The sequence below is a fragment of the Ictidomys tridecemlineatus genome, chromosome 5 (assembly GCF_052094955.1).
Source record: "Ictidomys tridecemlineatus isolate mIctTri1 chromosome 5, mIctTri1.hap1, whole genome shotgun sequence".
NCBI lineage: Eukaryota > Metazoa > Chordata > Mammalia > Rodentia > Sciuridae > Ictidomys > Ictidomys tridecemlineatus.
The window spans coordinates 79,551,903-79,578,513 of NC_135481.1; the positions used below are offsets into that span (position 1 = coordinate 79,551,903).

Here is a 26,611-nt window from a genome sequence, read left to right on the forward strand (position 1 = left end):
ATCCATAAATCAAAGGCATTTCTGTACATAAGTGACAAATCCTCTGAGAGGGAAATGAGGAAAGCTACCCCATTTACAATAGGATCAAAAAAACCAAAACCAAAAACAACAACAACAACAAAAATTTGGGAATCAACGAAAGAGGTGAGATCTATACAATGAAAACTACAGAACCCTAAAGAAAGAAATCAAAAAAGATCTTAGAAAATAGAAAGATCTACCTTGCTCTTGGATACGCAGAATTAATATTATTAAAATGACCATACTACCAAAAGCACTATACAGATTTAATGCAATTCCAATCAAAATCTCAATGGCATTCCTCATAGAAATAGAAAAAGCAATCGTGAAATTCATCTGGAAAAATAAGAGATCCAGAATAGCTAAAGCAATCCTTAGCAGGAAGAGTGAGGCAGGTGGCTTCACTATATCAGACCTTAAACTATACTACAGAGCAATAGTAACAAAAACAACATGGTATTGGCATCAAAACAGACTGGTAGACCAATGGTACAGAATAGAGGATGCAGAGACTAACCCACAAAATTACAATTATCTTATATTAAACAAAGGCACCAAAAACATGCATTGGAGAGAAATCAGCCTCTTCAACGAATGGTGCTGGGAAAACTGGAAATCCATATGCAACAAAATGAAATTAAACCCCTATCTCTCAACATGCACAAAACAGAACTCAGAATGGATCAAGGACTTAGGAATTAAACCAGAGACTCTCCATCTAATAGAAGAAAAAGTAGGCCCTAATCTTCATCTTGTGGGATTAGCCCCAACTTCCTTAATAAGATTCCTATAGTGCAAGAATTAAAACCAATAATCAATAAATGGGATGGACTCAAACTAAAAAGTTTCTTCTCAGCAAAAGAAACAATCTGTGAGGTGAATAGAGAGCCTCCATCTTGGGAGCAAATTTTTACCCCTCACACATCAGATAGAGCACTAATCTCTAGGGTATATAAAGAACTCAAAAAGATAAACACCAAAAAAAAAAAAACTTAATAAATGGGCCAAGGACATGAATAGAAACTTCTCAGAAGAGGATATTCAATCAATCAACAAATATATGAAAAAATGTTCATCATCTCTAGCAATTAGAGAAATGCAAATCAAAACTACTCTAAGATACCATTTCACTCCAGTCAGAATGGCAGCTATTATGAAGACAAACAACAATGTGTTGGTGAGGATGTGGGGGAAAAGGCACACTCATACATTGCTGGTGGGACTGCAAATTGGTGTAGCCAATATGGAAAGCAGTATGGAGAGTCCTTGGAAAACTGGGAGTGGAATCACCATTTGACCCAGCCATCCCTCTCCTTGGTCTATACCCAAAGGATTTAAAAACAGCATACTACAGGAACATAGCCACATCAATGTTTATAGCAGCACAATTCACAATAGCTAAACTGTGGAACCAACCTAGGTGCCCTTCAGTAGATGAATGGATTAAAAAATGTGGCATATATACACAATGGAATATTACTCAGCAATGAAAGAGAATAAAATCATGGTATTAACAGGTAAATGGATGGAGTTAGAGAAGATAATGCTAAGTGAAGTTAGCCAATCCCAAGAAAACAAATGGCAAATGTTTTCTCTGATATAAGGTGACTGACTCATAGTGGGGTAGGGAGAGGGAGCATGGGAGGAATAGACGAACTCTAGATAGGGCAGAGGGGTGGGGGAGGAAGGAAGGGGGCAGGGGGTTAGCAATGATGGTGGAATGTGATGGACATCATTATCCAAAGTACATGTATGAAGACACAAATTAGTGTGAACATACTTTATTTTTTTTTTTATTTATTTTTTAAATATTTATTTATTTTAGTTTTTTTTCAGCGGACACAACATCTTTGTTGGTATGTGGTGCTGAGGATCCAACCCGGGCTGCACGCATGCCAGGCGATCGAGCTACCACTTGAGCCACATCCCCAGCCCCGAACATACTTTATATACAAACAGAGATATAAAAAATTGTGTTCTACATGTGTAATAAGAATTGTGATGCATTCTGTTGTTATGTATTTAAAAAATTAAAGCAATTAAAAATATTATTTTTCATAAAATATTGAAACCAATTTGGAAAAGGGCTTATAATTTGGATTATAGCACGAACAAAAGGGCTGGAAATATAGCTTAGTGATAGAGTGCTTGCATAGCATGTAAGAGTCCATGGGTTTGACCCCCAGACCCACAAAAATAATTATTTAAAAAAGCATTTATTTTAGGGCTGGGGATGTGGCTCTAGCGGTAGCGCGCTCGCCTGGCATGCGTGCGGCCCGGGTTCGATCCTCAGCACCACATACCAACAAAGATGTTGTGTCTGCCAAGAACTAAAAAATAAATATTAAAAATTCTCTCTCTCTCCTCTCTCACTCTCTCTTTAAAAAAAAATGTTTAAAAAAAAAAAAAGATACAGGGATTGGGGTTGTAGCTCTGTGGTACAGCGCTTGCCTAGCTTGTGTGAGGTACTGGGTTTGATTCTCAGCACCACATATAAATAAATAAAATAAACGTCCACTAACAACTAAAAAAAAATTTTAAAAAAAGCATTTATTTTAAAATAATTATTTTAATTAACTTAATTAAATGAAGAAGAAATAATTGGTGGGAATGGAAGGTGAAGTCAGAAGCAGCAAAATGGATACTAGAAGAACTATCTGTCCTCCAAGCTAAGTGGAATAGCTGACCCCATGGTTTAGGCTTCATTAAGTTCCTCAATTCTGGATAAGCCTCCAAAAAGCAAATGTTAGTGGAAAAAATGCAGCTAATTAGAAAAGATATTATGTATCATTTACTTAAAATAACAATTTATTGACATAAACCAATAGAACCAAATAGTATTAATAAAACCCTTTTATCTTCAGGACAGAGGCAATGCTCTAAGCGAGCATTAAACAGCTCTGAAGCTGCCGGGCACTCCCCTCAACTTAGGAGGCCGAGGCTCTCAACTTAGTGAGACACTATCTCAAAATAAAAAACAAAAAAAGCTGGGGATGTATCTCAGTGGTAGAGTGCCTCTGGGTCTAATCCCAGTGCTAAAAACCCCCACAAAACAATAAAAACACCAGAGCTCTGATGCTAACAAAGGAGGGCACCAAACACAAATTTAGCATAGGGGTAAGAGTCTTTATGTCTTTCGGTGAAGACAAAGCCATTTGGTTGGCACTTCATAGGAATATCTTTCCACCAGGTCTTCATCATATGGTATGTGCCAGGAGTCTCCAGTTGTTTGCACCACTGTGTCATAGGTGAGAATATGCTGTTGAATTAAAAAGAGAAACAAACATTGAGAATAATGATAAAGGGCTACCCAGCTATTTCCCTTTGTTTTCAGACAACTTCTCAATTTACTTTGGAAGAGTAGTCACTGTCTTAACAATGGATTTTCAAAGAGCAGCTAATTCAGTGATGATGAATGTTGGAAGATTGATATTAGGGAAAATTTTCAAATATATGAAGGTAGAGAAATAGCATAATGAACTCCCACATACTCAGCTTCAATCATTATCAACTTACAACTAATCTTATTTTATCCATACCTTACCAACTTCCTTGCCATATCCCTCTACCGCCAAAATTATTTGGAAGCAAATTTCAGATATCATTTCTTCTGTATTACTTCACTGTATAGCTCCAAAAGATAAGGATTTATTTTTGTAAGTGTAAGATCAATAAAATTATTACATTTAAGAAGTAATAAAAACTGGCTGGAGATATAGCTCAGTGATAAGGCATATCATATGATATGCTTAGCATGTACAAGGCCCTGTTTTCAATCTAAACACACACACACACACACACACACACACACACACACACACACACACAGAAGAATGTTCGCCGAAAACTAAAAAATAAATATTAAAAAAATGATCTCTTTCTCTTAAAAAAAAAATAAATAATTTCTTAATATCATCAAATTTCTACTGCTTATATTTTCCTGATTATTATATGTACATATATTTCATGATTTGTTTGAATAGAAATTAAACTAAGGTAATTACATTGTGATAGTGAAATACCTCTTATTTCTCTTTCAATCTAGAGGCAATTTTTCCCATCCCACCTCTGTTTTTCTTACACCTGCTTTTCTTTTTGTTGTTGTTTGTTGATTTCAGAGGAAATCAGTCAAGTCAGTTGTCCTGTATCTTTCTCATAATACAGCCCTGATTTTGCTGACTGAGTCTCTGTGGTAAGTATTTGATACTTATTTCCTGTAAATTTGTTGTTTTATAAATTTTTATTTTAAAATTTACAAATAAAAATTACTGTATATAGCAGTGTTTTGAAATACTTACACATTGGGGAATGGACACATCAAGCTAATTAACATATGAATTATCTCATCTATCACTTTTTGTAGTGAGAACACTAAAAAATCTATTCTCTTAGCAATTTTCAAGGATCTAATATGATGTGCCAGGTGTGGTGGCACAAAGGTAATCCTAGCCACTCGGGAGGCTGAGATAGGAGGATTGCAAGTGCAAGACTAGGCAATTTAGTGAGACCCTATCTCAAAATAGAATATTTTTTAAAGGCTGGGGGTATAATTCAGTGGTAGATTATCCTTGGATTAAACCCCCAGTATCATATACACAAAAGAATATGTTGTTGTTAACAATAGTCAATCATCATATCGTACAATAAATTTCATAAACTCCTACTATCTAACTGAAACCTTGCATTTTTTTTGTCCCACATCTCCTCATCTCTATGATTTTTGACCATCAGAACAATGGGCCAGTGTATTTTTCTTTATTCTTTTCTCTCCTTTTTTTTTTTTTTTTTTGGAGTGGGGCTTGAACACTCATTCTACCTCTGAGCTACATCCCTCGCCTTTTTTGGAGGGGGGTGTACTGGGGCTTGAAGTCAGAGGCACTCAACCACTGAGCCACATCCCCAGCCTTATTTAGGGTCTCACTGAGCTGCCTAGTGCCTCGCTGTTGCTGAGGCTGGTTTTGAACTTGTGATCCTCCTATCTCAGCCTCTTGAGCTGCTGGGATTACAGGCATGAGCCACTGCACCTGGCTCCCAGCCCTTTTTATATTTTATTTTGAGACAGGGTCTCACTAAGTTGCTGAAGCTGGCCTCAAACTTGTGGTCCTCTTGCCTCAGCTGCCCAAGTTACTGGGATTACAGGAACATGCCACCATTTCTGGCCAATATATTTTTCTGTAATAATTCTCCTTTGCTTTCACAACCAGAATTTCTGTGCTATAAGTATCTAAACTGCCTCAGAAATGATTTTAAACAGGAAAAATTAGTTACTCAGCAAAAGTAAAAGTATGACAAATGTAGGGATAAGAATTTTGAAGCTGGGTATGGTGGTGCATGCCTGTAATCCCAGCAACTCAGGAGGCTGAGGCAGGACTTCGAGTTCAAAGCCAGCTTTAGCAACATAGCAAGGCCTTAACCAACTCAGTGAGACCCTGTCTCTAAATAAAATGCAAAAAAGGGCTGGGGATGTGGCTCAGTGGTTAAATGCCCCTGGGTTTGATCCCCAGTAACCCCCACAAAAAAGAATTTTGAGCCATTGCAAATAAATAGGGAAATGAAAAACCCATGTAAGAAGTCATAATTGATTACAAAATTGAAGTCACAACAAATGGCATCCCAGGTGTTTCAATATATCAGTTAATTTGGGGGATGACCTACAAGAACTTTTGCTCTGACAGACGCTCTGTTTCCAGGAATTGGCAAACAGCAAATACCAGAGTAAAACAACAACAAAGCATCTAGAGCTTTCAATTAATTACAACACTTTTTAAAACAATGCTACATTCTTACTATATGTTTGACTTTGTTAACATTGTACATAGAGAACAGATACATACCTGAAAGGTTATTTTTGATCCTGGAAACCTATTTATAATTGCCAGCTGATGTCCTTGCTGCCACTTAAAGAACAGACGTTGGGTCTTGATATCAGCTAGACAGGCCTTGTGGTCCCGCATTAGGTCTTTTGTGATAAACTTGCAGTGATTCCCCGAATTCAGTGTGGCATATAGAAGGAATGGATCATCTTCTGAGCTGAACCAGTCATAAGAAAGGACAGAATCAAATACACCCCAGGAGACAGAGGACAGCATTTTTCACCAAGCATTTTACTTATTTTCCTACTTTTCTTAGAGGTGCCTCTGAATTCCTGACAGACATAATCTCAGTGATACTTAATAAACCACCTGGAAGTCCTCAGCTGGTAAGCAATACTATCTAGAATCCACAGGGAAAGCTGAGGGGAGAGGATAGTAGTGTCTGGGACTCTTTCAACTCAATGGGGCTAACAATTTTCTTTTTACACTTAAAAGCTGGTTCTTTGTGGACGTTTTTCCTATTTGCCTCACTTACCACAAAGTACACAGTTTTTAAATTTTTCCTCACTCAAATTCAAGAAATATCCAAAACAGTACTAGGACAAGATGACACTTTCTTTGTAAGCCACCAAATAACTGGCTAGTCCCAAATCTGAAACTGTTATCTCAAAGCAGCTTGTGGGCAGTCACTAGGATCAGCACTGGATGACTCCTCTTGCTTTGAGAAGAACCAGTGATTCAGAGTATCCAACAGATTGTCAAACTTAGACTTACTTTTCATGTGTGTGGCAATAACTACCTTGGCTCAGTAAATTCGGACTAACCTGCGATATGGATGCTTTGTGCCTTAATTTAAAAGACCCAAATAGGACCACTTAAAATTCACCTTACACTAAAGGAGTTCAAGTGAAATGACTGGAATCTGCTGTAAAAATCCCCAGTGGGGGGAAGGGGGGGGCGGGGAACAGATTGGGAAAAAAACACAAAAAGAAAATGTTGGGAGATGTATGGAACAAGATTAGCAAAATGATGGTAATTATTGGAGGTGGGCGAGAATTACATGGGAATTCACTGTACATACTATTTTTCTACTTTATGTTTGAAAAGGCTTCTTTGGTACATTAGTAGAAATTAGAGTCATATTAAAAAATTAAATATTCACAAAGGGGAATGAAGGGAAGAGGGTGTATAGGAAAGATAGTAGAATGAATTGGACATAACTTTCCTATGTTCATATATGAATACGTGACCAGTGTAACTCCGCATCACGTACCATCACAAGAATGGGAAGCTTAAAACCATATATGTATAATATGTCAAAATACATTCTACTGTCAGATAAAACTAAAAATAACAAAAAATTTTAAAAAATTAAATATTCAAATTCAGAGACACAGAAGGTCAGTAAATCAGCCTTTACAACCGAGTTTGGAACTTCAGCTGGTACTGTAAATACCTGCTGCAAAACCAAATAGTGAGACTAACTTCCAACAGACTTCTTGGTTATAATACTGCATTTATCCAATTCTTTCAAACAAGAAAAATAATGATGATGGGCTAGGGCTGTAGCTCAGTGTCAGAGCACTTGCATAGCATGTGTGAGGTGCTGGGTTCGATCCTTAGCACTGCATAAAAAACTGAACAAATAAAGGCATGCTGTCCACCTATAACTACAAAAAAATTCTTAAAAAAAAAAAGAAAAATAATAATGATGATGACAGCAACTAAGATATATGCTTTCCATGTATTTTGTACTGTACAAACAGTTTAACATGTATAATTTATAAGTACTGTCTCAAATAACCTTCCCAATATCATGAAGATTACATATGAAGAAAGGAAGACCCAGAGAAAGGAATACCTCTCCCAGATGGGAAGTGGTAGGGTATAATCTGAACCAAGCATGCACTCCTAATGACTACTAATGTTGCCTACAGTGACTGCGTGAAGAGGATCTAGTCTTCTTTTGGAGAAATGGAAGCTCCTTTGCCTAGCAAAAGAAAAAAAGGGACTTGGTTTGGAATTCAGATGAGGAGTTGGCCTCCTGTTTCATGCAAAGAGAGTCATTTTACCTTTTTAGGAATAAATATTTTGGGGAATACTAACAAACCTGGAGGCTATCACATTGGAACTAATGAAACCTAGGCTTAGGGCTGAGGCACACACATAATCATCATCCAAAGCAAAGTGAGAAATAAATTTTTGTTATTAGCCTAACTAGTATGAAAACCTAAATGCACATTAAAAGTTCATATGTTACTATTGAAGATTTGTACTCCTTCTGGTTAGCTGCTTTCTTTTTACTTCATGGACAGTCTACATTTTTTTTTTTTTTTTTACTGACCATGTTCCCCATATTCTTTTGGCTTCATAAGAAGCTATGGCTCAGTAGCAAATTTCTCTTTATATTCAGGATAAAATCTAAGCCCCTTGTATATCTACCAGGACTCATAAGATCCTCTGTAATGTGGTCCCTGACTTTTCTATTATCTCAAAACTTAAATAATTCCCCTGTTGCTGTTCCAACCAATTCACATGGTCCTCTTGCTTTCTTCATTAATGCCAATTTTGCAGGGTGCAGTGTGTATACCTGTAATTCCAGCAACTCAGAAGATTGAGGCAGGAGAATTGCAAATTTGAGGCCAACCTCAGCAACTCAGTGAGACCCTACCTCAATATATATATAAAAAAAGAGCTGGGGATGTATCTCAGTGGCAAAACATCTCCGGATTTAATCCCTAGTACCAAACAAAAATCTAAGCTTAGGGCTGGGGATGTGGCTCAAGTGGTAGCGCGCTCCCCTGGCATGCGTGCGGCCTGGGTTTGATCCTAAGTACCACATACAAACAAAGATGTTGTGTCCGCCGAAAACTAAAAAAATCAATATTAAAAAATTCTCTCTCTCTCTCATTCTCTCTCTTAAAAAAAAAAAATTAAGCTTATTCCTGCCCTAGGACTGTTGGTTTTTTTTGGGTTTTTTTTTTTTTTTTTTTTTTGGTGGTACCGGGGATTGAACACAAGGGCAAAGAAGCTCTACTAGTGAGCTAAATTTCCAGCCCTTTCCCCAGGGGCCTGCTAAATTACTCAGACTGACCTCAAACTTGCCATTCTCTTGCCTCAGCCTACTGAGTAGCTGGGATTATAGGCACATGTACAGTGGCTTTGTAAATGTTTATGTTTCCTTTCTACCATTCCATCTTCCCAGCAGATTTACCCGCTCACAAAGGTCTTTCCTGATCACTTCAACCATTACCCTTTGATCTAACCCCTACCTAATCTCATTCTACTTTGCGTTATATTGCATTGACCACTGCCTAAAATGATATTACCTAATCTCACCCCTGATTTATCTTCCTCCTATTTCTCTTTTCCTGATGTCTCTTTTATCCTCATCTATTTAAGTTTCTTCTGTTGTAGAAACTATATTTTGTAGCTGCATCAAAAATTTTTTTGAATAAGGTATGTACATATACATCCATTTTTAAAATTGCAAAAGCAGGTAACACACAAGTAGATGACTAGAGCCTAGTGTAATTTACCTTTTATCTTCATTACTTACATGTCATCAGCAAAAAAACAGCTGGCTTGCTTTTGCACTTTTTCCATCTCATCCTTTCTCCACCGGAAACGCTGTGTTAGCATGTGCTTCCGGCCCAGGACCAGCAGTTGCAGATTCTGTTTGGCTAGTTGAGAAACTACATCCAAGAGCTAAAAAACACAAAACCAGCATCCAAAAGGGTCAAGAGAAAAATCTCAAGTAAGTGGAGTGACTTTTCTACCTGGTCATCTTAATGGTTAGGTTCTGTTTTCTGAAAAGCGGGTAAGAAAACAGCCCTTAATAATTTTCAATCTTCGAAAGCCTGAGGAAAATGCTTTCTTATTACAAATTAATGTATAATACTGACCACAGGTCATGCTACACTAGATCCAGGAGTGGATTCCTAAAAAGAGTTGTGTCTGGTTGTTTTTATTTACACATAAAAAAAAAAAAAGGAAACGATACATACACACACATATATTTATATATAACTAAATATATACATATATGCATGTATGTGTATGAGTGTGTGCATGCATATTTATTTAGTTAGTTTAAAATAAACTGAGTTATCTAGAGCCTATGGCAGGCATTTATACTAAAAAAGTTTGTTTTATGGATTCAGACATTGAAAGTACATTTATTTCAGAATACACTTATTCCTTTTTCTTATCTTTCTCTCTCTCTCTCTCTCTCTCTCTCTCTCTCTCTCTCTCTCTCTCTCTCTCTGAGTCTTGTTAAGTTATCTAGGCTGGTTTCAAATTTTTGATTCTTCTGCCTCAGTCTTCCAAATAGCTAGCATTTATAGGCATGTGCTACAGCATCAGGCTCCACTTATTCTTTTTATAAAACTATTCCAAGATTACAAATTATTTTCAATGATCCCAGATATAAAATGGCAAGTGGATTCATTAATAGGGATCACAATTCTAAAATTTTTCCATATTCATTTCCACAACATTATAAAGATGCAGAAAAGAATGCAAACCAAAATACTTTTATTACTGATTTTTAAAATTCCCATCTAGCTAGGGAGACAAAAAAGACAAAGGTCCTTGCAGCTATAACCTGGCTCAGATAAACAGCCCTGAATTTATTAATATTAGGTTAAAGGTGGAAGCCCAAGGAAGGGCAGAAAAACTTAGCTTGAACTACTCTGGGGCACCATCTTGTGGTTAAAAGGTTAACAGCAGCTCTCAGCAGCTCTCAGAAAACAACAAAAACAAAGGAGAATAAAGAAAAGACACAGGAAAGAAACACATGAGTGAGCAGAATAAAGGCAATGGCCTGAAACACAGTCTAGCTATAAAAGCCTACTTCCTTTGGAGTAAATTCCAAGGCTGGATCTAGTGGGTTGGGTCAGAGTCAAAGGTATATTCAGAAGATAAAAGAAAAGGAAAATTCAATTTAATTCTGTGTTAGATGAAAAAGAAATTAAATTTGGAAGATAGTACATACTCCCCCCCCCAAAAAAAAAAGAGGGATTGAACGCAGGGGCACTCAATCATGAGTTACATTCCAAGTTCTTTAAATTTTTTTAGATACAAGGTCTCCCTAAGTTGCCAAGGCTGTCCTCAAACTTGCGATCCTCCCGCCTTGACCTCCTGATTTGCTGGAATTACAGGCATGCACCATTGTGCTTGACTTTATATATCAGTCTGTCTCTCCTACTAAGTACAACTAAATCCCCCGGAAAGCATATATAAAATTAACATGGGAAGACTTTTTTTTTTTTTTTTTTTTTTGGTAGAACTGGGGCCAGGCAAGACTCTACCACTGAGCTATACCCCCCAGCCCTAGAAGGCTTTTAAAGCTAGGGATAAAAGGCAAACTAGTGGGCTGGGGTTGTGGCTCAGTGGTGGAGTGCTTGCCCAGCATGTGTTAGGAACTGGGTTTGATTCTTAGCACCACATATAAATACATGAATAAAGGTCCATCAACAACTAAAACAATATACATTAAAAAAACAGAACAAAAACAAACTGGCTAAGGGCCTCAGGACATAAGGAATGGAAAGGCCAAAGCATGTAGTATAAACAAGCAAACAAACAAAACCCAAATACCACACAAACCAAAGGTCTGTTCCCTATCTACCCGGCAAATACCAGGTAAAATAATGACCCCAGTAGACTGTGATGCAAGTTATAACTAGAACATGTATCTTTGATACACTCAAAGATGCTACAGATGAGGGCTGGGGTTGTGGTAGAGCACTTGCCTAGCATGTGTGAAGCACTGGGTTCGATCCTCAGCACCACATAAAAATAAATAAATAAATAAAGGTATTGTGTCCATCTACAACTAAAAAATTTTTTTAAAAAGATCCTACAGGGGCTGGGGATGTGGCTCAAGTGGTAACGCGCTCACCTGGCATGTGCAGGGCGCTGGGTTCGATCCTCAGCACCACATAAAAATAAAATAAAGATGTTGTGTCTGCTGAAAAACTAAAAAATAAATATTAAAAAAACTCTCTCTTAAAAAAAAAAGATGCTATAGTTGAAAGGAAAAAAACCCAAAACCCACTAAGAGAAATAAAAGTGGAATTCTAAGAAAAGTTCAAGTAACCCATAGGAAGGCAGGAAAATAATTTAGAAAAACAATGAAAATAGATAATAGAAAACAAAAAAATTAAATAGCAGGCATATGCCCTAACATATCAGGAACAGCATAAGGTATAAAGGGCCCAAATATATCAATTAAAGGACAGACATTGTTAGAGTTAAATTTTTGCCAATCTTACATGTTAAAAATATAATTCTATTACATGCTAACTAAAAGAAACTCAATTCTGATTTAGGTTGTTTTCTATATTCCATACTATTTTGCTATCATCCTTAAGATGTTTAAAGTACAATTCTCTAGTAATCAGAAGAATATGAACACTTCAGATTAATATTTGGTACAAACATTGTCTAGTTTGGCTTCTACCCTAGTCCGATTTTTCTCCTGTAGCAAAAAAGATTTTTTATATATTTTTTAAGGCTCACACATATCATATTTAGTTTTGGCACAAAACTACTAAAAAGTAGTTCCTGACCTCAAGGTAAAAATATAATTGGCAGGGCTATAAGTGTTAGAAACAACTGCGTAGGGGTGCTTAGGAAATAGAAAACTGGGAGGTGGGAGAGGCCAGTGAGGGCCATACTTCTGAGTAATCCTAAAAAGCAAATATCACTTCCTTTTCCATTCTTACAACTTTTTACTTCCCCTTCTTCAGGCTCTAGTTCTAGTACTTCCTGGGATTGTATGTACTATACATTTTTAAAATGTCTAAAGCTTTTGGGATGTGATGTCTACCAAAAATAAGAAAATCTGTGCCAGTTCTTGATAACTATAAAACCGGGCAAGGTGGTACACACCTGTAATCCTAGCTGTTCAAGAGGGTAAGGCAGGAGGATCACAAATTCGGGATCAGCCTGGGCAAACTTTGTGAGACTCTGTCTCTAAAATATAGAGCTAGAGATATAGTTCAGTGGTAGAATGTCCCTGGCTTCAATTTCCAGTACCACACATATAAAAAGGGCTGGGTATGTAAATTCAGTGGTAGAATGCTCCTGGGTTCAATCAGTCTCTAGTATCACAAAACAAGCAAACAAAAATAACTATAAGGAGGCTTAAAATATTAAAATTATATCATTATTACAATTAAAAAATTAATCATTTCTTAATTTTAAATATCCAATGGTCATATTTCTCCGAATTTAAAATTAAAATCTAAAAAAGCTATGTCCGTTACAATTGCTTGATAGCTTTCTTAAGACTCTCTATAAGCTCCTCCTCCATCTTTTTTTTTATTTTTAGTATACTGGGGATTGAACCAGGGGGTGCTCTACCACTGAGCTATATCCCAGTGCTTTTAATTTTTAAAAAAAAATTTTTTTAGTTGTAGACGGACACAAATATCTTTATTTATTTGTTTTTATGTGGTGCTAAGAATCAAACACAGTGCCTCACATATGTGAGGCAAGCACTCTACCATTGAGCCACACCCCCAGCCCCTAAAATTTTTGAGACAGGGTCTCGATAAGTTGCCCAGGCTGTCCTCTAACACGTGATCCTTTTCCTTCAGCCTCTCTGGTAGCTGGGATTATGTGTGTGTGCCACAGTACTGGCTTCCTCCTCCATTTCCTTTTCCCCTTAGAGTAAAAGAAATGTGGCTATTCTTACAAAATTTCCCACATTTAGGATATTGCTCATTGCCTCCCTCTGACATCACATAATAGAACCTCCAGTTCTCTATCTTTTCTGTAAAATGGTAGTTGGATCTAGAGGCTGGATCAAATTCAAGGATTTTGTTTTGTTGTTGTTTTGGTTATGCATGTATAATAATGTGCTTGTGGGTGTGTATATGTATCTATTTAAAATCATGGTCTTTTTTTGCATTTAAAAATTATTTTTATTTATTTATTTTTCTTACATACATGACAATAGTGGAATGCATTACAATCATAATTATCCATTCACAGCACAATTTTTCGTAACTCTATATATAAAGTATGTTCACGCCAAATTATGCCATTATACATGAGCTCTCTTATTTATTTTATTTTATTTTTTAAAATCATGGTCTTGATAAAGTTAAAAGGCTAGTTCATCTATCAACATTACTGAGAACCTTCTCTATAAGGTTTTAGAGTCACTAAGCAGGGACTGTTATTGATACAGATCTAAAGGTACAATTAATCTCAAGTGCAAAGAGGGAGCATAAAGGAGGGGTGCTTCCATCAGACTCAGAGTAAGGTCAGAGAAGTCTTCACAGAGCAAGAGATAGCAGAGCTCAATTTTCAGACCAATTATCCAGGCAACAAATGGGAGTTTCCAAAGACAAGGAACGGCATGTTGTGTTCTTTATCAGCACACTGAATTTGAGAAACTGCAAGGTATCAAATGTGGCTGAGGCAGAGGTATAGCAGAAAGTACCAGAAATACTGTAGGAATAAATGCAGGGGTCAGATTACAGGGGTCTGTGAAAGCTGATAAATCTTCCTGCATGAAAGCAATGGGGGATAAGTAAAGGATTTAAGACAGCTCAGTGACATAACTACCATTTTAGAGAGATCAAAATTATGGATTGCAAGAAGGCTGGACTAGAACAGGCAGATCAATTAGAAGGCTCCTGCAGTAATCCAGGCAAGAGATAATGAGAAAACTAGCAATAAAGATGGAGAGATGAGAGCCAGTAAAGCAGAACTGAGCAGACTTAGTCACTGACTGGATGTGAGAAATAAAGGGGAAGGATAAGGCAAGGAAGATTTGGACCACCAGAGAGAGAATGGTACCAAGACAGATTCCTTTATTTATATGTGGTGCTGAGAATCAAATTCAGTGCCTCACACATGCTAAGCAAGCACTCCTCTACAACTAAACCACTACCCTAACCCCCAAGACAGATTCTTGAGAGGAAGAGCTCTTGATATCCCTAGGTAGGAGATTTTTCATTAGGTAGCTGGTTATGTGGGGCTCTACCATTTATGGGAAGGCTCTGGGCTCCAGATAAAGATCTGGGAGTCATGAGTGTAGATGAGCTATAATAGGATAGGATAAAGGGAAGAAAGCAGAGGATGAAACCCGAGGATAGTACTATTTAAAGGAGAGTGTGAAGACAGAAGAAGAAATATAAGGAAGACCAGAAAAAGATTGTAAGGAACATTTTAAGGAGGTGGTAGAGGGTTAAGTATCAGTGCTACAAAAGCATCATGTAAGATAAGGACCAATATGTGGCCTACAACTCAGTGGAATAATTTGATGATCCCATAGGGATTAGGAGTGAGCTTTCAGTTGCTTCCCTAAATCTTATGTAAGACTGCAGTTTGCTTTGCATGGACAGGTTGCATCCTACAAGCACAGCTCTGTTTTGATGAGCAATCAGTTCTGTTCTTTATTTCACATACTGAGTGGTAAGGATCCTTCAAAATCCAGCCTTCCCAGCACCACTGTGAAGGGAGCAGATTTTTTTGATTTATTCTTTAAAGATAAAAGAAATTTGAGAATATTTACCTTTTGATCACACACACAAAAAAAAAAAAAAAAAGAAAGAAAGAAAAAAAGAAAAGAAAAAAACAGTAGCAAGGTAGAGGCTGAAGACATAGACATAGAAGTGACAACTGCTGGAACACGGTTCCTGAGAAAGCAGCAAGAGGCAGAATCCAGAGAAGAGGTGGAGAGAAAACCTCTTGCACTGAGATGGAAGGATAATGATGGATTTAAATACAGAAAAATCTGATAGTATGTGTGTAAATGCATGGTATGTATGTAGATACGTGAAGCTGTTCCTCATGAGACCTTCTATTTTCTTTGTGCAATAGGAAGTGAATCACTGGCAGAGTTATGGAGAGGGGATGGAGTAGGAGGCTTCAGGGTCATTGTGCAAAATGAGATAGAGCTGGTACAGAGACTGGGAGTAGGAGTTTCTACATGACTGCGTGTGCGTGCGCACGCGCACACGCGCGCACACACACACACACACACACACAATTCTGAATGGGGTAAAGCTGGGGCTTAGTTTGAGGCCAGCAAGCCAATGCCCAGAGGTAGCCGCAGTCAGCCCAGATGTGAATTTACAGTGCTCAGTGTCCTGCCTGCACAATAAGAGGCAGCAACTGGAAGACAGCTAGTGAGAATTAGTTTCTTGTTCTACACTAACATTTGGTGAAAAGGCACTTTCTGGTAGAACTATAACTGAAACATCAGTCATCTAATATTCTTCCTTTTTATTAGTAGTAATTGAATTCAGTAGTCCAAATTCATATTTATATCAGCATAGGATCTGTGATTTGGGTTCTGGCCTGAGTTGGAAATTTTGAATTCCAATTTTATTTATTTGCTGAGATACAAAATGTGAATAAAGTACCTCTGCCTATGCCTACATCTCCCTTCTCCCTTCACTATCCTTAACAGTGTTATAAAAAGTATCATTATAAATGAAAATGTAGCTGGGCATGGTGGCACACTCCTGTAATCCCAGTAGCTCAGAAGACTGAGGCAGGAGGATCATGAGTTCAAAGCCAGCTTCAACAACTTAGTGAGGCCCTAAGCAACTCAGCAAGACTATGTTTCTAAATAAAATGCATAAAAGGGCTGGGAATGTGGCTTAGAGGTTAAGCGCTGCTGGCTTCAAATCCAGGTACCAAAAAAATAAAAATTAAAAAAGTAAAATGATATTTACATACAAATTTTTTGTTTGTAAAGATGAGATAATCTTTGATAATTTTCTACAAGTTCCCATAGCAATTTATGAGGGAAGTCAGTGTTTTCTCATTTAGAGACTAAAGGAGCTAAGAGAAACCAGGGACTTATTCAAGGTGTTTCTGGGTGGTAATTCAGAGAAAGGATCTCAAAACCACCTGGATTAAAGGGGATGTTCTCTCTGACAATGCCCCTTCCTTTTAAATAAGTTTAAGAAACCACTAGAGGACTATTTGGTAAGGTGGTCCAGGAAGGCCGTGTGTTAGTGAAGTACATTTTCTTTTTTTCTTTTTTGATACTGGGAATTGAACCTCAGGGTGCTTTATTACTAAACTATATCCCCAGCCCTTTTAATATTTTACTTTGAGACAAGGTCTTGCTAAATTGTTTACCCTGATCCTCGGAAGTAGCAGAATGTGTCTTCATGCGTAGGCGTGGCCTCCCACAGAAGGGTCTCATTAAATTGCTAAAGTTGGTCTAGAACTTGTGATCCTCCTCCCTCAGCCTCCTGAGTCATTGGGATTACAAATGTGGGACACCATGCCCAGCACATTTCCTTGGTTATTGTACCTCTCTACCTTCTGCCAAACTTCTCTTCCTTTAATAAATCAGTGTAGGAATGGTGAGGAAAAACTTAGCCTTAGTTGGGGTCAGGTTCCAAATCTAGTTAGGGTCTAAATCTATCCATTAGTTAAGGTTCAGTACTCCTTGGATAATGCAGCTAGTGTCAACTCCTAACACTTCTAATGCTATAACTCCATGTGTGAAATAAATGAATATAAATAGCTTTTAAGAAATCACAAAAGTTCACAGATTCCTGAGCTCAGGAATAGTTTTCTTCTCTTTATAGGACCTGAGGTAGCAGGGGAACCTGGATTAAAGCAGAAATTGTTTTCACAGCTAGTGGCTATTTTAGTGCAAATTGGGACTGTGTAGAGGGTTTGTGGAGCAAAGAATCATTTATTTGACAGGTTTAACCTATTTTTTTGGGTGGGGGGCGGGCGCGTGGTACTGGGGATTGAACTCCGGGGCACTCGACCACTAAGCCACATTCCCAGCCCCATTTTGTATTTTATTTAGAGACAGGGTCTCACTGAGTTGCTTAGCGCCTCACTGAGTTGCTTAGCGCCTCACTTTGGTAAGGCTGGTTTTGAACTCACGATCCTCCTGCCTCAGCCTCTGAGCTGCTGCGATTACAGGTGTGCACCACCGTGTCTGGCTAGGTCTAACCTTTTAGAAGTCTCATTTTTTCTCAGATAAAACTATGTGAGTCTTTACACCAAGGAGAATGTAAAGTGATTTAGTGTGTACCTCCTTTCTTTTCCTACCAGAAATTTATGTTCATTGGACAAGCATCATGAAAAGTGCTTTCATTATCTCATTTTAATTACAAGACAATTATATGAGTTAGGTCTTATCATTACTTTTGATCTGCCTTCTCTTTACACATATACAGAATTGTAGTTCAGAACCTAAGCTGATAAAAGAAAGCAAATTCATTTTAAATAGAATACTGATATTAAGGACAATGTTTTCCGTTATTCATAAGTGCAGATATTTAAAATTCCATAAACAACAGAAGTTCTTAAAATAAGCACCAATAGACTACATATTCTTTCCCCATAAATGAATTCCAACTTCTAATACTAGTTACAGTTGTTTGGGAGATTGGAGCCAGGAAATACTTCTCCATTTTTTTTTATATGATTGCTTTACTAAAAGACAACCTCACTGTAATGTGGGGATTAAACTAGGGCAAATGGTACTGGGTGGGAGTTTTCCTATTTGACTCTGGCTAGAATTCAGGATATGATGGGGTTAAGTCAAAGACAGACAAGAGAAAGCAAGAAAAATAAAGTTTTTTTTTTTTTTTTTCACAAACTAAGAAACATAAAACCACTGTAGGGACAAAGATTATGAAGAACTCTCCTGGGGCAGTGTTCCAGGACTTGAAGACCACAAACATGATGTTTATAATTGATGCATTGTACTCTCCACAAAGTTTAAAGCTGAAAAACAAGGGAAGTCATAAGTTATACTAGTACAATGGAGTTTTCTATGCTGTATCTATAATGTGATTCCCCTCTGCAGGCTAGCTAATACCCAGTTTCATTCCAATCTCTATCTATATTTCTCTCATTTTTCTCTTCAGCCAAGTTTTAAGAGAAGAACCCCTGCTCTAAGATGATGACTCTATATTTCTTGAGTGACTGACATTTTCTGTGTTCCTATGAAAATGCCACCAAAGAGGAGAGTGCAAGAAATCCACCAAAGTTGTGGCTCAGTGCTTCTGATTTCAAGTGGTCACATCATGTTTTCATTTGCCTAATGCTCAGCTACTGCTGTATCAGCCTCAGTTTTACCTTGGACAGGTGTTGCTGCTTGCAGAAAGAAGAGGTCATTATTTATTTAAGGAAAAATTAATAATGGTGTTTTGCTAGAACTATTAAAAAACTATATATACCATATAGGATGAAGTATATGGGAGAATTGGAAAATGATAAGAGAAGTGTTTTGGTGAAAAAGCAGAAACTGGGGCAAAGAGGGAGAGGGAAGCTTTCCTGGGTATATGTAAGCACTATAGGCTTTTTAAGTTTGGTGAAGTTCCAAGAAGGGTGAGACTAAGATGGGCTCCTACCTCCTCCATCTCTGTGCATGGAAGATTTAAAACTACTTAATGACTACTACTTTGCAGGTCTTGGGAAGAACATATATACACAAAATTTAATCACTACATCATGATGTCATAAATTATCCCACTGGTTTATGTTAAACCCACTATGTGCTATATCCTGCTTTTGTCAATCTTTGGTGTTTTAGGGAGATTTCAATGATCTCATCCTGTTCTTAGTCAATGAAACAATTCTACTGAGGAAGAGAAATGCCCTTTCTGCTTTGGGAACATCCTGTCAAATGTGGGATGTGTTTCCTCAATATCACTGTCTGCTTGATGCCATTAGCACCCACACAGTTATCCAGCCTTTTAAAAATATTAAATTGTTGGACTGGATGGGTTTCCCCAGCTCGGTGAGACTCAGAGCTGTCTAGAAGACAAATGATTTGGCTCCTGACTCATAATGTGACTTTTCTCCATACATTTATATGCATTCTTTGTTTTTTTTTTTTATTTCTCTGTAAGATATCTGTGTTTCCTTTATCCTATGAGCCAAGAAAAGATAGATATTTTGAATATAAAAAACTAATTTCAGGAAAAAATTAATTTCAGGAAGATTAAACTAACTTATTCTGATGCATTTAAATTGCCACCCTTAAAAGGTTTATTAAAAATTTCCCCCAGAATTCTAGATCCAGTCCAAGTTATAGGAAATGCTTTACTCACTCTGGGAATGATGTGAATGCTTTCAGAATCAAAGGACATCATTTAATAATTAAAAGAGAAGTAACATAGCCAGGTGTGATGGAGCACACCTGTAATCCCAGCAATTTGAGTCTGAGGCAGGAGGATTGCAAGCTTGAGGCCAGCATCAACAAATCAGCAAGACTCTCAGCAATTTAGCAAGACCCTGTCTCAAAATAGAAAATAAAAGGACTAGGGGTATAGTTCAGTGGTAAAGTGCCCCTGGATTAATCCCTAGTACAACAAAACATAAATAAATAAGGTTAAAAAAAAAACAAGGGGAAATACTGGGGAATTATATTGGCCAAATTATAATTATGCTGTATGCATTCATGAATATGTAACAACAAATTCCACCATTATGTACTACTATAATGCACCAAAAATATGAAAAAAATCCAAAGTATATAAAAGACCTGACTACATAAAGACATCTTGGAAAGCTCCAGTTAATGTTCTGAGCTATCTATCCAGTCCTGCAAGTGGAAGCAGAAGAATTTGCATATTAAATGAAACTGAACAAACACATAAAAGAGACTTTTCCATTTGCTATCTATTATGTAATAATATAGTAATAACAATTAATAGCAAAAGCTTTGGTGTCAGGCTGCCTAGATTCAAATTCTTGTTCCACTATGTACAAACTTTCTGACCTTGGGAAAGTTACATTTCCTTTCTGTGCCTCTGTTTCATTGTTGGTGATATTAACTGGAGAAATCACAGTAGATAATGCATGTAGATACAAAGCACACTGTTAGCTATTATGAAACAATACAGTCTGGATTCATTGATTTAGAGCCCCCAATCTCTACTCTATCAGAAGGAGTAGGGAAAAAAGGGAGAAGAGGAAGGGGGAAAAGAGGGAGAGAGGGAGAACACTGTGAAAAAGAAGAAAAAAAGGGAGAAGGAGAAGGAAAAGAGGAAGGAGGAAGGGGAAGGAGAGAAAAAAGGAAAGATAAAGAAACAGAAAAGTTTCTTTTGGCATCATCACAGACTTGGATGATTTTTGGGTTAATCTCTGTCAACATTTAGTAAGAGTAGAACATAAACTTTCAGGTTAAGAAGACAAACCCTGAACACACACATCTATCTAATCTTAATTGCACTTGAGATGTCATTAAAACTATAATATAATCTCTCTAAAATGACAAATCCATAAAGACTTGGAATATGACAACTACATAACTTTTGGAAAATAGAAGATGCACAAATGATAACTGATCTTGAGATCCAATTCAGTCAAATCTGAAGAATGGTGGCTAAGAACAAAGGACTGGTGGTATGGCTTGGTGGTAATGCTTGACTAACATGCATGAGTTCCTGGATTCAACTGCCAGCAACTCAAGGGGAAGGAAGAAAGGAAGGAAGGGAGGAAGGAGGGAGAAAGACAAAATTCCTCACAAAGACTTTTCAGTACTCTAGAACTGAAAATAAATGAAGCTCAATGGAGATGTGTGGCTTAACTAAGAAGTGGATAAAAGCTGTTGATGAAACATTTGATTCCTAGATTCATGCTTTCCATCTCTTTGAATCTATATTGCTTCTGATAGGAGAGGAAGTCTGAGGGTTTGTTATTTGGGTTGAGGGAGAGAACAGGAATCACAGAGGTGAAGGAGTCATCAAAAAAACCAAAAAACATTTCACCAAACAAAAGGTTTCTAGAATGGAACAGTTCTTTGATAACAGACCATACCAAGTCACACCACTGTGAAATTTTAGAATACTAGAGACAAACAGAATATCTTTGAGAGTAACATTAGGTCAGGCATGGGGTGCACGTTTATAATCCCAGAGACTTGGAAGGTTAAGGTAGGTGGACTGCAAGTTCAAAGCCAGTCTCAGCAACCAAGGGAGGCCCTAAACAACTTAGCAAGACCCTATCCTAAAATAAAAAAAATTTAAAAAGGGAGGTTGGGGACTTAGCTCAGTGGTTAAGTGCCCTTGGGTTCAATTCCTAGTACCAAAAACCAAAAAACCAAAACAAACAAACAAACCCACAAACAAAAAAAGGAGTAACATTGGAAGTATGAAGCACTTTCTTCAAATTCTGCAAAAATATTATTTCTAACCTAGAGATCTATTTTCAGCCACACTATTCATATATAAGAATAAGATAAAATAACATTTCAGACATGAAAGCTCTCAAAAGTTTACCCCCCCCCACCCCAATGCATCCTTCTTTAAGAAGTTCCTAGAGAATCCCCACGAAAGAGACTAGCCCAAGAAAGAGGAAGGCAGGAAAGAGAGATCCAACAAGGAGAGAGGCAATGGGAATCCCTAGGAAGATGGTGAAGGGAGATCCCAGAATGACAGTTGTGTATCAGAGAAAGAGAGTAATGAGTCCAGGTAAGGACTCAAGAGATAAGCCACATTAAGGACTGTTATTATCAAGATTCCCACTACCATTATAGCATTATTTTAACTGAGCATAGAATGCCTGAGTATTTTCCATGGCTTGTCTTAAAAAGAGCCAGGCAGGGTTCCATACTCTCTGACATATTATTGTTGCCTCCATCAGTGAAGACTTGCATTTTACTAAAAATGCAGAAAGTTTTGTTTTGGCCTACTCCTGAATGCTGAAGGAACGCCATAATGAATTTAGGGGCAAACAGAAGTTAGCCCATTCTGTTAACCATAGTTCTGTTGGAAGTCATGTACTTGATCTAAATAATAGCTCTGTTAGATGCCCTGCCTATGGTGTACTCTCTTTTTCCTAAGACTCATGTTTGACCTTGAACTCTGACTTCCCTAGATAGGACTCCTACAGAACAAAGCTAGATCATGAACCAAAGACTATGTTCAGCTTATCTTCTCTAGGAAGTTTTCGTTTAATAGTGACAACACTGTCCTTTCCTCACACAGCTACTGTTGAATTTTCCAAACCCAAATTATAAAAAGTAAGAAGTGATTTTCATATAAATTAGGATTACATTACCCAGATGGGGTGAGAGAAGGGGAATAAGTTATGAAGGGAAAGGAGAAGAAGTTATAAAAGGCACAATGGAAGTCAACTGGTCAGTACAGAGGTTATTAATTAATTTCTCCTTAAATTACAAAATTACATTTAAATAGTGTTCTTTATACATGACACATTTTACACACACACACCATAGTCTTCCAATTCCACATACTGGAATTGCCAGTATTCTACCATCTTTGATGTAAAAACAGCAACCTCATAAGTTTAATCCTACTACTTCAGGTTCAGTAATGTGCCCTGTGCCTTTGAAGCAAAATAAAAGCCCAGTTTCCTCACATGCAAAATGCGGAAGGGAAAAAAATAGGTGGTTTCTGTCTCAAATTTAACAAACTCCTATAATTGTGTAACTGTCATGTTGTGTATGCAGAACAAAATAATTCCTTTCTCTAAAAAGTTAAAACACCATAATGGGGAGTGGGGTGCTAGGGAAGAATAAAGGAACACTGAATTGGGCAGAGGGGAATGAGGGGAGGGGAGAGGGTGTGGGGTGGGAAGAATGTGGAATGAGACGGACATTATTACCCTATGTACAGGTATAATTGCATGAACAGTGTGACTCTGTATTGTGCGTGTACAGGCAAAGAAATGATAAGTTGTGCTCCATTTGCATACTATGAGTTGAAATGCATTCTGCTATCATGTATAACTAATTAGAACAATTACAAAAATTAAAAAAAAAGAAAGTTAAACACTTAGCCAGGCACCATGGCAACACCTATAATCCCAGTGACTTGGGAGGCTAAGACCGGAGGATCATGAGTTCAAAACCAGCCTCAGCAACTTAGCAAGGCCCTAAGCAACTCTCTAAATTAAATACAAAAAGGGCCAGCGATATGGCTCAGTGGTTAAGTGCCTCTGGATTTAAACAAAACAAAACAAAATTTAAATTTGGAAATTACTGTGTGTTTCCCAGGAAAAAGATCTGCCAAACATTATAATCACATAACTATAATTTAATAGAACAGAACAATGAGGACTTAAAAACAGTTTTTAGAAATCCCCAAACCTTCACATCTCTCTTACTTCTGCTTTTCTTAGTAGAAATGGGGATACAGAAACTGGAAATGACAGGAAGTAATAATGGGGATGTGATTTGAAGGAGAGTTGTGAGAGGAGGAATTAAGAGTATAAACAAGACAACTATGTTTGGTCTACTTCTCTAATCAGAGCAAAGACATGAATGGGATGAGATGATTCTTAGGCAGAATTGCTGTTTTAACTCTTTTTTCAGGCATTATAGATTCGAAAGTAATGTAAATCAAAAAGAATAATCTTCCACTCCCTACCCCCCACAATCAAGCTGAGTTTCAACACAATTATGATATGCATTTTAAGTACTTTTAAATGTTAATGTTTTTATATATATCACCATTTAATCCTCATAGAATCCTGTAAATTTGGTATCATTATTACTACCTGTTCTTACTCTTCTTTTACAAATGTGGAAAACAAGTCTCAGCAAGGCTAAGGAAATAACCTGATGTCACAGACCAGCAAATAGCAGAACAAGGTTTCAGACCTAGGTAATTTTAACCTTAAACCTACACTTTTATTAATCTGTAATCCAAGTACTATATAACTCTCAAATTCAAACTTCTTTCTTTTCAAAATACTCCCTTTTAAAAAAGACTTTATTTATTGTAAAACTTTTCCTTCCTAATCTCATCCCTTATTCTACAACTATGACAAAGTGACTATGACAATTCTAGTAGCATCTACTGCTTCATCCTTCTTAATTGAATTGTGGGAAATCCTAGATACTTTGTTGGAAAGCCTAATACTATATTTCTCCACCGGGTTTTACTTATAACAGTACTTTGTGATATGCTGGGGCTACTTTAAGCTGTAGGATATACAAGATATAGGCTTCTGGAATGAAACTGTTACTTCAGGTTCTATACAAAAATTTACCCAATGAATGTACCTCTGCTCCAGGATACTACGGAAGAACAAGTGGACATAAAGATGAACAAGACTGATCTCTACCCTAAGGAGCTTAGAGTCAAGTGGGATTAAGTGAAAGATGTTGGAAGAACTGTTACAAGGAGGAAGCAAAGAAGAGCCTATGCAAAGTTCTGAAAGCTAAAGTGGAACTTCCAAGTCTAATAGAGGTGGAGAGAGGGGAAAGCATTTTAGATGAGTGAAACAGCACAGTATATGGGGGAAAACAGAAATTTTAGAATCAATGGGGTGTCCAGTGCAAGGTGAGAGAAAGCAGGAACTGAGGAGAGGGGAGAGATGAGACTGAGAGGCAGGCAGGAGTCAAACAATGAAGATTCTTGCCTACTGCACACAGGACCAGTTTTGTGATGAGAAGCCTCAGAGAAGTGAGACTTTCAGATGTCCATTTCAGAAACAACACTCCTACTAAGGTTCAGAATGTAAGGAGGCCAATCATCAGATGTCAGAGATATTGAAAAATGAAAAAGGTTTGATTAAGAACAAAATGAACTATAGCAGCACTGTCCAAGAGAAATACAATGTAAGCCACAAACGTAACTATTTGGTGGTTACACTAAAAAATATGAAACACTGTGATGAGCCGTGTCAGCGGACCGTGGTCGCCATTACAAGATGGCGCTGATAAGCGCCGTGGCCTGTGATAAACAACTCCTTATTTTGGGAGAGATGGCACGTAGCTGTAAAACACCCTATGAGAAAGATCCACGTGGTAGTTGTGCATTGGGGCTTGATGTGCTTTATCAAGGCTGGGGCGCTCGGGTGAGGGAGTAGTAGGAGTAGTAGTAGTAGTAGGAGTAGTAGTAGGAGTAGTAGTAGTAGTAGAAGCTTCCAGAGACACATAATTAAAGGCCTGAATAAACTGCTGAAAGAAGAATCCTGTGTCGTGTCCTCCTTGCTGGCGAGGGGTCGCGGCAAAACATGTGAAATAAATATTAATAATACACTTTATTTAACCCACTGTATCAAAATATATTCCAAGATGAAATTAACATAACAATTGTTGAGAGCTTTTCCTATATTTTCAATTTTTTGGGGGGGTTCATTGTTGTTGTTTTTGCAGTGCCAGAGATTGAACCCATAACCTTGAGGTGTGCTAGGCAACCACTTTACCACTGAGCTATATCTTGTCTTCAAAATCTAGTGTATGTTTCACACTTAAATGCACATCTCAAATGATCAACAGCAACACTTGCTAGTAGCTACCATACTGGACAGTGCAGGACCAGAGGGATTACTATAGGAGGCAATTTATTGGCTTAGTCAACAAATTGGCTATAAAGAGGCAGAAATCATTGTGATTGCTGCTTGGGCAACTAGATGGAGGATGGTACTAGCAAGGTGCCAGCAAACCAAATAGAAGACACAGAAAGAAGGACAGGTCTGAGAGAAGAAGATGATAAATCATTTGATTTTTAGCTTGTTAACTCTGAAATGCCTAAGCATTATTTGCCCAGGGTGATCTAGTGAATAAGTGATAGAGTCAGAATTTTGATCTAGATCTCTTTGATACTGACTGTTTCTAAAGAGCCCTTTGAGTAGAGATTTAACAAATATGCAAAAAAAAAAAAAGATATAGGAGGTCAGTTTTCCTTTATTTTCATTCAATATGAAATACCTTCACACTGAAAGAACAAAATAAATACCAACCAACCAACAAAACAGATACACATATTCCACCTCTAAAGTAATTTTACTTGTTAATATTTTTGAACAATAAATTTTTTGGCAGTATTCCTAACATTTATTTAATCTTA

General features: G+C 37.4%; 1 protein-coding gene across 4 annotated transcripts in view; it reads right to left on the reverse strand.

Annotated features, from left to right (window-relative positions):
* Positions 1–2,552: 2,552 nt before the first annotated feature.
* Prorp (protein only RNase P catalytic subunit) overlaps positions 2,553–26,611 on the reverse strand; it is a 132,810-nt gene continuing 108,751 nt past the window's right edge. For all 4 annotated transcript variants that reach the window (XM_013357452.4, XM_021724695.3, XM_005322681.5 and 1 more), the window contains exons 6-8: positions 9,394–9,542; positions 5,856–6,051; positions 2,553–3,280 (exon numbers count right to left, since the gene is read on the reverse strand). In XM_013357452.4, coding sequence (XP_013212906.2) covers positions 3,149–3,280; positions 5,856–6,051; positions 9,394–9,542 — 477 coding nt within the window. In that variant the 3' untranslated portion in view covers positions 2,553–3,148. The remainder of the gene's footprint in view (positions 3,281–5,855; positions 6,052–9,393; positions 9,543–26,611) is intronic.